The 12,706-nt window shown below is 42.9% G+C and overlaps 1 protein-coding gene across 2 annotated transcripts in view; it reads right to left on the reverse strand.

Annotated features, from left to right (window-relative positions):
* Positions 1 to 12,561, reverse strand: part of hsd11b2 (hydroxysteroid (11-beta) dehydrogenase 2) — a 20,110-nt gene extending 7,549 nt beyond the window's left edge. Inside the window, exon 1 of one of the 2 annotated variants that reach the window (XM_081706184.1) lies at positions 11,977 to 12,561. In XM_081706184.1, coding sequence (XP_081562310.1) covers positions 11,977 to 12,250 — 274 coding nt within the window. In that variant the 5' untranslated portion in view covers positions 12,251 to 12,561. The remainder of the gene's footprint in view (positions 1 to 11,976) is intronic. The other variant, XM_027018671.3, reaches the window with a different exon arrangement.
* Between the last annotated feature and the right edge of the window lie 145 nt (positions 12,562 to 12,706).

A 12,706-nucleotide genomic window follows, 5' to 3' on the forward strand; every position in this document is an offset into this window, starting at 1 on the left:
AGGAGAACTTTATTATATGGAACCATAAATCAGTGAGTCATCATTTGTTAAGTTATATTCTCTGAATCTGCAGTCAGAGCACCATGTCTAGGAAGAGAGATCAGAAGCTGAAAAGTCATTGGTGATTTAATGAGGAACTTTTATGCATGTGCTTGTTTCTCCCACATCTCTGTTGGAAAGTGCTGCAATGTCCAGCTGAAAGGGACAAAAGCTACTAGTGTTTGAAGTAATAAAAAAGTTTCCATCTGGATTTTACAACTTTCTTTATGCATGTCATACGGAGGTCAATGCTCTCGTCTTTCCTTTAGTGTGTGTGTGTGTGTGTGTGTGTGTGTGTGTGTGTGTGTGTGTGTGTGTGTGTCTCTGAGCATAAGTACAGCATAGTGTGTATGGAGTAACTGTATTATTGTAAGAACACACACATCTGGAGACTTCAAACAGACTTTTATCTCAAGGTATTTTGAGGACATCTTGCAATCTTGTTGGCCCTTCACCTTGGCTTTCCACTTCCTATCGCAGTAGACGCACACACACCATTCCTGCAGCTGTGTGTCAAGGCTTCCTGTGGGAAGTGTGCTTTTGTGTGTTTGTATTGGGAGCAAAGGGAAAAATAACCAGGCACAAGAGGAACTTAAATCCTGCTCTAAGTATGACATTCAGTGCTGTTTAAATGGCAGCACACTTTGGATTAACCTAATTAAACTGTAGACATTGGTTCCACACGAATTGTTTGATGAGTCTTTGTGTTGTTTCAACAACTCTTAGTTCAAACAATAATCTATTAAATTCAACCGATTTGACCAGGCTGGGCTCCTTATATGACATACCCATAGTACGTAGTGATAGACTAATTTGTCCAAGCCCAAGCATGGATATGAAATTGCAGGAAGGTTTTACAGAAGGGACATAATATCATACAATATATATATCATACATGTCCACTACTGAGGTCTGAAATTAGTTAACAAGTCATGTTGTCACCATATCATGGCACACAACAGATGTTTAGAACAATCACTGTTTCGAGCTCAACCTGCTTTTAGAGAAGCTTTACAACTGTGTTCACACCTGAGCACACCTGTTGTGGCAATATCTGCACCCCATGTGAATTTGGCAAAAGTGAGTGTATGTTAAGCTAGCTTGCAGAACTAGCTTGTGGGAGCCTGTTATAAAGCCATTAGGGAACAGCTCATACACTTGCTGCAAATGTTGCTGGTGAACAATTTAGTCCATGAACTTTGCGATTGAGGCCTTTTGGATGGAACTCCCCCGTTTGGCTGACCTGGCCATGACACTACAGTGACCCGCAGGTGTGGCTCTGTGAGGAGCTGCAGGAGGAAAGGTTATGGAAGACCAGTGTGGATATTTTTGGGACGGTTCACTATCACTTTGCTCTGAACTGGAGCTGTTCCAGGGACATTGAGTAAGAGAAAGGCCTGTCAGAGTTCTGGCAGGGGAGAGAGCTAGTAACATACACCCTCTTATGCTCACACACACACACCAAATATGTTTAATTCTCCAGCCCTAGGTTAAGGTAGAGTCACACTGTTGTATTACTGTCCTGTTGCAATTAGTGCTTACCTAAATGCTATCACAGTGATACTGTGAGACAAGCTCACTGGCTGGCTCACGCTTATGCAACCAGTAGCAAACCACTTACACACAAACACACCCTCATGGCTCGCCATTGCTAAAATAATATATCAATTAAAAAGATAGGAAATTATAGGAAACCTGATCACAGAGGATAATGCCTGTGGCTGTATTGGCACATGTGGGGTGTGGGGGGGGTATTTGTGTGGTATTGTAATGATCCCACCAGGAACAGGCAAGAGGCAGAACGCAAATGCAGGAGGCGGTTTATTAAATGAGGGAAACACGAATATGAAGGGTAAAAAACACAGGCAAAGGGGTAACACTGATGGTAAAATAACACGTGACCGGAGTAAACAGAAAAGCTATGATGACGACGACAACGATGACAGTAACGAGCATAAGGCAAACCTGACAGAAGGAACATAACTTACCCCAATAACCAACAAACCAGAAGACAAAAACACAGGGCTTAAATAATCAAGACGGACACTAAATAGACTCCGGTGAACATGGGAACAGGGAGAACCAAAACACGGACTGGAATAAAGGAACAGACGAGGGGCGGAGAAACGAAAGCAAGAAGTAAAAGAAAACAGACATGAGAGGGAAATGATAAAAACAGAGACGCTAAGAGGGTGGCTAATCGTCACAGAACCCCTCACCGAAGCGTGCAAAACCCAGAACACCAAACCAAACACAACCAGGAAAAAATATTCAAAAACAGACCAGGGGCCAAGGGATAGGAACTAAAAACAGACAAGGGCATCAGAACAGACAGGAACAGGAACAAGAACAAAAACTAGCCTAATACCAGAGGGTGGAACAGGGGTGGGAGTTCAGGAAAGACAGGGAGTTAGAAAAAAGGGCTACACAAAGCAGGGACTGGAATAAAAGGAGGAGCTAGGGATGACGAGGCAGGACAGGAAATGTGGGGGGGGGGGTACACATGGAGTAAACAGAGAAGTAGAAGCCAGGCCAGGGGTAGGATTACAACCAGATTACAACCAGACATAGGAGTTGTATGGGTCTCGCGGCTAAACCATGGACAAGCAGTGGAGTAGGGACAGATCACAGGACAGAAGTAGGATGGGGAAAGGGAGTTGGACCGGCAACGTGGCTGGAAGAGGAGGCGGGCACAGAGTCAGGAGAGGAAAGGAGAGGAGATACTCTGGGATTGGGAACAGGGACAGGCACTGTGGCAGGGACAGAGGACATGATATGAACTATGACAGATGGGCACAGGAACAAAATACACGACAGGCATGGGTGCAGGTACTGGGATGGGCAAAGGAACACTAATACCACAAGGCAGAGTAGCAGGATGGACAATCCTCACATAAACGGGGATAGACACATGAACAGGGACAAGGCCTAAACCAGGAACAGGAGCAGGCAACACAGGAACTGGAGACACAGAAGCAGACAAGGGGGCAGAGGAGGTACAGGAAGGGCGAATGGTATGGACACGGGAACTGTAGGGATCCGGGAGGTCTTAAGGGTCACTGGCTCACTGCAAGGTGTGGCTGAAAGAGTTCTATATGTCTTTGGGAGCACACCTGTCGCAGCTATTAGGGGTACAGGGGAGTCTCGAGGAAAAACCACAGGGGATGGCCAGGCACGAGGCACGGGGACTTGTGGAGTGGTCTCTTCCACCCCAGGAACAGGCGGTGACGATGACGCGGTGTTCAGCAGCGGCAGGCCTGGGGCTGTGCCCGTCAGCAGCGGTGGGACCAGGAGGTCTGGAGGCGCAGCTGCACTGGTCAACAGTGCTGTAGGGAGATCCAGGGGCACACCTACAGGTACAGACTCGAAACAGGAACAGGATGAGAGACCTCTTGGGCAGCGAGAACAGGCCAGTCGGCCACCATTAGGCCAAGAACAGGGACTGGAGCAGGATCTGCCCGGGTGGTGTCTCTCTAGTCAGAAGCGATGACTGCCTGAGCGGACTCTTTCATACCAGAAACAGGGACTGATAGGGAGTCTGGGAGGGTGGCAGCTACAGCAGGCTGTTTAGGTGGAGCAAATCATGTGGAGAGCAAGCAGAGAAAACCCTCCACTGTCCTTGCCTCGTGAGCTCTGTGCTGGAGTATTATCTCTGCCCACTCGAGTGCTGTACCCTAAAGAACTGTTTTCAGAAACAACACCTTCACAAACTCCAGGGGATTAGGGCAAGTCAGGTGTTGAAGGTAATTACGGCTTTGCATGATGTATGTTCCCATAGACTTACCCTCCCTGTTACACTCACTGGGTGTTGCCATAACTGAAGGTAGAGCCAAAGGCTTCCTGTCTCTAAGCGTAGAGAGTAGTGACTTGATGTAATCCATGTCTTGCTCTGGGAGCAAACCATTGTGAAAAGGTGGCCGACGTGAATGGAACGTGACTAGACTTAACGTGGCTCTCCTGCTGCATTCTCATTTTAAGGTTGGTTATTCTGTAATGATCCCAGCAAAATAACACACGACTGGAGTCAACAGAAAAGCAATGACGACGACGACAACGATGACAGTAACGAGCATAAAGCAAACCTGACAGAAGGAACATAACTTACCACAATAACCAACAAACTAGAAGACAAAAACACAGATCTTAAATAACCAAGACAGACACTAAACAGACTCAAGTGAACATGGGAACAGGGAGAACCAAAACACGGACTGGAATAAAGGAACAGACGAGGGGCGGAGAAACTAAACCAGGGAGCGGAATGAGGAAGTAGAGGAAAACAAAGACATGAGAGGGAAATAATAAAACAGAGACGCTAAGAGGTGGCTAATCGTCACAGGTATTAGAAATTCACACCTCTATGGCATAAGAACATTGTGTTCATCGTGGCTTAGGTCACTATGGAGTTTTGCCAGTGTAAAAAGGAGGTTGGGGGGCCAGTGTCTAGGCTTCAGAGCTACAGCAACAACAAAAAAAAGTCTGTTAGATAAGTGTCATTGAGGTAGATGTCATTTTCTACAGGATAATATATTAATCTGTTCTTAACAGCATTATTGTTTTCCATCATATAAATAAAAATAATGAATAAATAAAAAAGACTGCCTCCAGTAAGTCTTTTTCCTTCAAGCTCATCTTCTCTAGCAGAGGCCTGGGAGCTTGAGGGTCCTGTGTAGTATCTTAGCTGTTCCTAGCTGCACTCTTCTGGACTGAGATCTCAGATGCTATTCCTGGTATCTGCTGGAGCCATTCTCACAGTTTGGGGGTCACAGCCCCTAGTGCTCCAATTACTACTGGAACCACTGTTACCTTCACCTTCCACATCTTTTCCAGCTCTTCTCTCAGCCCTTGCTATTTCTTAAGCTTTTCGTGTTCCTTTGTCCTGATATTGCTTTCACTTGGAATTGCTACTTGTATCACTATGGCCCTCTTCTGCTGTTTGTCCACCACTACTATGTCTGGTTGATTAACCATTACCATTTTGTCAGTTTGTCAGTTTGTATCTGGAAGTCCCACAGGATCTTATCACAGTTATTCTCCACCACCTTGGGGGGTAGATCCCACTTTGACCATGGAACTTCCCGCACAGATGTTTCTATATTCTATGCCAGCAACTTAGTTATGGTGTTCCATGTATGCTCTGCCTGCTAGCATCTTGCATCCCGCTGTTATGTGCTGGATTGTCTCAGGGGCATCTTTGCACTACCTGCATCTGGGGTCCTGCCTGGTATGGTAGATCCCAGCCTCTACTGATCTTGTATTCAGAGCTTGTTCCTGTCCTTCCATTAATACTGCCTCTGAGCTGTCTATGCTCCCATGACGGCATTCTCCCATGATGGTTCCTCCTCATTCCAATCTTCCTTGGGTTTCTGCTGTCTGAGGTATTTACTAAGCAACTTGTCACTTGGGGCCGTCATCCTGGTTTACTCCTGGATCTTGCTTGCTTCATCCTGGATAGTGGCTCTGACACTCAATAGTCCTTGGCCTCCCTCCATCCACTTAGTGTACAGTCTCAGAGTGCTGGATTCAGGATGAAATCCTCTATGCATTGTCAGTGGCTTCTGTCTCCTCCTTTGGCCAACTTATTATGCCAGCAGGGTACCTGATGACAGGTAGCATGTAGGTGTTGATATATCTAATGACTGGTAGCGTGTAGGTGTTGATATATCTGATGACTGGTAGAGTGTAGGTGTTGATATATCTGATGACTGGTAGAGTGTAGGTGTTGATATATCTGATGACTGGTAGAGTGTAGGTGTTGATATATCTGATGACTGGTAGAGTGTAGGTGTTGATATATCTGATGACTGGTAGAGTGTAGGTGTTGATATATCTGATGACTGGTAGAGTGTAGGTGTTGATATATCTGATGACTGGTAGAGTGTAGGTGTTTGTAGGTTGATAGCCTAGATCTTGTTCTTCTCATTCAGCTGAATTCTCAGGATTTGCCTCAGTCTTGTAGGTATTTGTCTGTAGCTGCTTTCCATGTGGTCTTGTGATTCCCATTTTTCTGTGGGATTCCAAGGTACTTTTAGCTGCCCTCATCATCTGCTATGTTACCTTCCAGTAGTACAATTCCCTCAGTTCTGGCTACCTTTCCTCTCCGACCACACTTATCCAGTCTGGATGACATTCCGATGTTGTTGCTGTATATCCTGCTGAGCTGGACTGGTGAGTCATATCTGGCCTACAGCTTGATATTATACATGTAGAGGAGGTGGCTGATGGTTGCTGCATTCCATAGCTTGTATCCGTAGCAACACTTGATGGTGATTTCACTGAGGGTGTTCAGGCCTATGCAGAACAGCACTGGAGACAGGCCAACTCCTTAGTAGATCCCGCACTTACTGGCGAGATGTGCTACTTGCTTGAATTTGGCCTCTAGGGTCATTTAATATTCTTTTTTTTAATATTAATACATTAATATTACTATAGGTAATTGGGTTGATACTAAATTGACTGTTTCTTTAAAAATCTAGATTTTTGTTATTGATGTAAAGAGTTTTAGGAACTTCTAATTGGCCTGTTGTCATACCTAGCAGTTAATGGGGAGGGCACCTGTGACTGTATGTAAAGTCCTTCCTTTAGATCCAAGCAAGTCAGAAAACAAACTGAGGATCTCACAAGCCCAGCTCCTCCGTAAGAGACATTTTCAAACAACTGAAGGTGCCTTCAGCATCTTTACAAGCAATTGTAATTACAAATGCAAATCTAAAAATGTTAAAACTCCCAGTGTTAAATGAACTTTGGTTTGAAAGATTAAACTGAACCCCAAGGAACTTGTGAAGGATTTAAAGGTATCTGGTGCCAATATATCTACATCAGCCCATTCCAAAGTCCTACATTACAGTGGGCTTCTTCTTTACACAATGAAGAAGGCTGGCTTTTAAAAAAGCTAGATTGAAGTGATCACCAGGATAAAGAGTGAGCCTTTTTCTTCACAAAGTGTTTGCTGGTCAGATGAAACCAACTGAAACTGTTGGATCCATAATCATCCACGATGTGTAAGGAGGGAAAAAGGAAAAATTCAAAGTATACCATCCCAGCCATGAAGCAGCATCAAGGTAAGGGTACGGTGTTCTTCAAAAAGTAGCCTGCATCACGAAGAAGGAGGCTATATCCAGAAATACTGAAGCAGTACTTCAAGGTATTGGCCAGAAAGTTCAAACTTGATTGCAATTGTCTTCCAGTTAGCCAATGATCCTAAGCATTCCTCCAAAGTTGCGATAAAATGGCTTAAATACAACAAAATAAACATCAGAAAGCCTTGACCTGGACTTCATAGAAACTTTTTGGACAGAACTGACAAAGAAGGTCTGAACAAGGATTCCCAAAAACCTGAGATACTGCAGTTCTGCCAGAAGGAATGGGCAAAAACTTCAGCCAAGTATTGTGGAAGGTTACCGCAAGCATTTCATTCAAGCTTAAGCAGTTAAAAGGCAACACAATCAAATACACTCAAAGTGTGTGTACACAGCTACCTGAGTGTAGCTGTGTATACACAGGTACCTAAGTCATAACATCAGTGAGTTTCACACTGGTGGTACAAGCCTTTAATCTAAAGGCTTAAAGAGCTTTATATGCTATTCCTGCCAACCTGTAGGTGGTAAGTATCCTTGTTGAAATCTGGATTAAACATTTTAAATCAATATTGAAACCAACTTTTATTTTATGGAATGTCTATTTGCATACAAGTAGCATTGGCCACACAGTGTAGCATCATGCACCCTTAAACATCAGTTGCCTACACAGTGTACCTATAATGCACAACCACCTATTGTCGAGTTGGCAAAGATTTGCAGAATTTGGTTTGGAATTCTATTTAAGTTGGTGCATTAACAATAAACTTTAGAAAAAGCAACCAAATATGGAATTAAGCAGATAACACTGTTTATTTTAAAACCCTCTGTGTTATAGGCTGCTAACAGAGACAGGAAAAATAACCTTGATTTCCTCACATACTGAACTTATTTTATGTTAACAGATTAGAAAACTTCTTTTAAAACCAAGTTCTGAGCTAAGATTAATTTCTTATCAGTTTGTTTGAAACCTATCATCAGCCATGTGTGAACTAGCATTAACTGACTGTTCACTAACTAACAAAATGTACTGAATGTCTTAGTTTTATATTTTTATTGATAGTTCTGGTGAGATTAGTTGAGTTTATTTGTGTGAAATTTAGGTTTGAGCTTGTGATAGTTAACCATTAACGTAGCTAACTTCATCTATAAAACACGGGCAGTCTTACTGATGATCTCTCAGTAATCGTGACCTATACCACATACAATATTAAACTTCTGCTCAACCACCTCAGCAGAGTGTCAGCTGCACCCACATCCTGTACTCACCCAAGATCTCAATGATCATGAAGATATAAACCTTCAAATACAATAGCATATAAAAAAATATTAAATAAATTGTTGAAATAAATTTAACACATTACAATGGTATCAGGTCTTAAGTCATATTGCCATACTGGTACAATATTTAATCATTAAAAAAGTACAACAAAGAAAATTCTAAGAAAATATAGAATAAATGAGAATAAATGACCACATTCTTGAACTAGATAGAGGAAGACACCACTCCATGTGGCTGCTAAGACAGAAAAGATTATGCAGTCAGTGTAGTCTAGCGTAAATACCATAAAATATTTTCTCTTCTGTTGCAAAAACAAGTCATTAAGACATAAATTCTTAATAATAAACTTTCCTTTCTTTCTAACTTTGACAAGTTTTGTTGTACTTGGAGAGGAGGCTGAGTGACCATCGCAACCACGTATATCTCAGAGCCACATCATTTAAACATTAAATTACTACAGAGACTTAACTTTTTTTTGGTATTATATTTTTCCACAATATAGTTTTATTTATTAGTTTGTTGGTTGTAATGGAATATTTATTTCATTTTCTACTTTGTTATTATCTGCTATTATCTACTTTGTTATTATCTAATTATTAGCTGCTGCATATTCATATATGTGAGGTTTAATATTACAGCTCACATATTGCATTGCTTTAGCAAAACTATAGATAGTCCTGCCATTAAAATTGTATCACTTTTTTTGTGATGTACCACAGATCAGAGGAGCTGGAATTTTGAAAAAGACATGCAGAGCACTAGAGTAACAAGTATGCACCCAGTGAACTATCCAAAGGCTGGTGAAGACTCAGCCTTCCTGCACAGGTTTCTGGGTGCCAAGTTCTGGCAGCTTGTGTGCGTGTGCACGTGTGCTGGTGCATGCTGAGGAACGCATGTACACTCAAGGAGTGGGTGTGTTGCACATGTGAGTTAGACATCCAGGGACACACTGAACCTTCCTCAAGGCTTGGCAAATTCATCATAATATGCAAATTCATTATAAGAAGGAAAAAAAATACCCTCAGGTGCGTGACTGTGGATTTGGGCCTGGGTGCCATGCCAGTAGACAGCTTTCTATGGATTTAAGGAAGCCAACTGAGATCTTTCTTAAAATCCTCTAACAACCGGCCCTTCCAAAGGTATGGCCACAATCTCCCTTGTAATATATGACCAGGCCCAAACTGGTCCGTTTACCATCTTTAACACAAAGACATAATGGCCACTTGCCACGCCTTTAATACCAGAACATTGATACTATACCTTTAGTGATACTAAAGGTGGTGATTTGACTACATAAAGTAGCTCATCTACATCTGAAAGGCCCTGCTCTTTATTTTGGTAAAGTACTCCTGGTGTAGTTTGCCTACAGAAGAAAGCAAACACAGAGTGCTGAAGTAGGCACAAAGAATGAAGCTCCATTCAGTGGGTGTGTGACTCAGGCACCAAGAAGCAGATAAGGAACAGCCCTCTAAATGGACCTCAATCAACAAGGGGCAGAACAAACAACTTTATATGCTGGCATGAACAGTGTGACCTACATATACTCACTGGGCTTATTTCCTCCCAGGGCTACTTACTAGAAAGGGGAGGGCTACAGCTCTGGTCCTGGGCGTGCACCGTGGGACATAGCTGTTACAACAGAGGACTGCTCGTATTCAGGCACCCGTGGCTGTGTCTTTGAGCAAATCACTCGATACCTCCACACCACCACCCACTTCCAGATGGGCTTGGTTGGCGGCAGCAGGTTTTCAATGCGCTTAGTCATGCAAAACAAAAGTTTCTTTCCCTAGTTCATGGAAAACGTAATCTAGGAGAAGAGGGTATGAAAGATGCAACACAGCTCTGGTGTAGTGCCTCAGTGTTTGATCTGTATTTCAAGCTAGAGGTGGGGGATTTGTGGGGGTGGGGTGGGAGGGGTGAGTGAGAGAGAACAAAAAAACAATGTGAGTGCAATGAAAATATTTGTTATTTTATCATTTGTGGGCGGTATTCATTTCACCAGTCACTTGCTTAATTGCAGCCTGGTTTGTTCAGTAGGGCAAAGGGCAGCTTTGATTTTGACAAGATATTTCCGTGGGTGCCACAATCAACTCTGCTATCCCTGCATACACAGTCATGCAGCTGCATCAAAGCTGAAATGATTGGTAACCAAGGAATTGTTTAGAGATTTAACTTATAAGCAGTATAAGGGGTGTTTTAGAGTCCTGTAGTGAGGGATGTATGCATGAATTAAATACTATGGTCAGAGGAGTCACTCCTGTCCCTATTTAAATACAAATTCTGAGAAATCCTGTTTATAAATCAGTAATCAATATTGCATTGGCATAAGCCTGATGCAAGGAGATAGTTTAAACAGACATCATAGGAATTTTCTCTCACACACACACACACGCGTGCGCACACACACTCAAGCAAGCGGACACACTCCATGCCAAAAGTTCTGCTCCATGCCAAAACATTTATGAGAAAAAAATGTTCTGGAGCCTTAATACAATCTTGGGATTGGGCAATATGGGCAAAGTAGTACAGGTTCTGGAAGGATTTCCCCAGGTGTTTATGAAGGAAAACATTGGATAGATGTATGACACCATCCTCCAAGCTGAGACGTCCACAGAGACATGTGCACATTACCAACACAGCTCTTTAAAGCTATGTAAGATTAAGCTTTTGTTGCATACAGATTCATTGATTGCCTCTCTATTAATTAAATGAGATTAATTAATTAAATAAAAGCCAAAACACCATTGAACAAACAAACCTCACAGGACACCTACTGAGGTTTTGTTTACAGACTCTGGGAAGACACTGGGCTTACAGTCACAGTGTGTACACTGTAAATGTTACTTTTTGTAGACATTCACTGATAATTTGGTTTCAGACAGACGATTGTCTGTGTTTATCAAACATCTGGATCATCTCTACCAATTTATTTAGGAAGACAGAGAAGCAAGACAGGAAAATTTGTTCACTGTCTTTTGAGGAACTGTATCTAATCTGGATTGGTGTGCCCTTGGTATCTGAGGCACATGGAACTCAATTTCTACTAACAGAAGAAAATTGTTTGTCTTACTTTTTCTTCTGATTTCAGTCAGGTTGCATTGTTCAGGCTACATCTATGAGAAAACCTTTTGGCAACTCTCAGAAAAACTAAAATAGTTTGAAAAATCTTTTTCCCACATAAAATTTTATACTCTGAAGTGCTTTGCAAATGTAGCGCATCGCATATGCCACAATGAAACAGGAGCATTAAATTCACTTGCTATATTCACTAATTTGTCAGTGGATAATTCAATTATTATATAGTTACTGCATGTGCAAACTTGAATGTCAGATACACTGAAAAAAACAGTTTGGGAAAAATGAAACAGTCCTGCAGATTGAGAAATAGCATCGGCACCAGTGAGATAACTCTGAGACAGAAAGGTTATGAGATTTATTTCTGTGAGATCTCACATTCAGTAGAGGTGCTGATCTGATCAATTTACATTCTGCTTCTCTTGCTCAATCACTTTTGTCTTATTTCTTTGTTTTCTCTTATTCTTTCTCTCTTTCTCTTATTCTTTCTCTCTTTCTCCTTACCTGTGATGAAGACTGCCTTCTCTTCCACAGGCAGAGTGTATGGCGGGCCATCCCATGAAGAATAGAGCCAGCAGATGGCACAGAGCACAGCTAGTGCCAGCACAGCTGGCATGCACAGGGTGCACAGCCTCTCCACCAACAGCGTTGCCCCCAGCCATGCCACCAGTGAGGGCATGGAACTCACGTGGGACGTCAGGAACTTCTTCAATGTGCTGCCAACAAACACCGACATCACTCCTGTGTAAATCCAGAAGGAGAGGGCACAGTCGTCCATCGCGCAGGCCGTGAAGCTTGGAACAACTTTTTCTCTTTTTCTTTTCTCTGTCTCTTTCTGCCTGTGACTCTCCCACTCCCCTCGTGGAAGCTGTAGCTCTGTCTTGCTCCTCTCTCTCCCTCTCTCTCTCTCTCTCTCTCTCTCTCTCTCTCTCTCTCTCTCTCTCTCTAATAGATTTCTCAGAACACAGCAACCATGTGCTTGGTCTTGCAGTTGCTTTCACCTACAGACTCAGGTGCCTGTGGGTTTATACACACACACACCCACGCACACACACAAGCATGCACGTTCACTTCAAGCACTGACTGAATTGGCTGTGCAGAGTGTGTGTATATATATAGATCACCATGAGAGAGGGGAGGGGCTACTCGCAGACAGATCTACTCAGAGCACAATGGCCAAAGTTTCATTTCACTTTTAGCCACCCCCCACCCCCCACTCCCCACCCCACCCTCT

This window comes from Electrophorus electricus, chromosome 23 (genome assembly GCF_041902795.1).
Source record: "Electrophorus electricus isolate QZ-2024a chromosome 23, ASM4190279v1, whole genome shotgun sequence".
NCBI lineage: Eukaryota > Metazoa > Chordata > Actinopteri > Gymnotiformes > Gymnotidae > Electrophorus > Electrophorus electricus.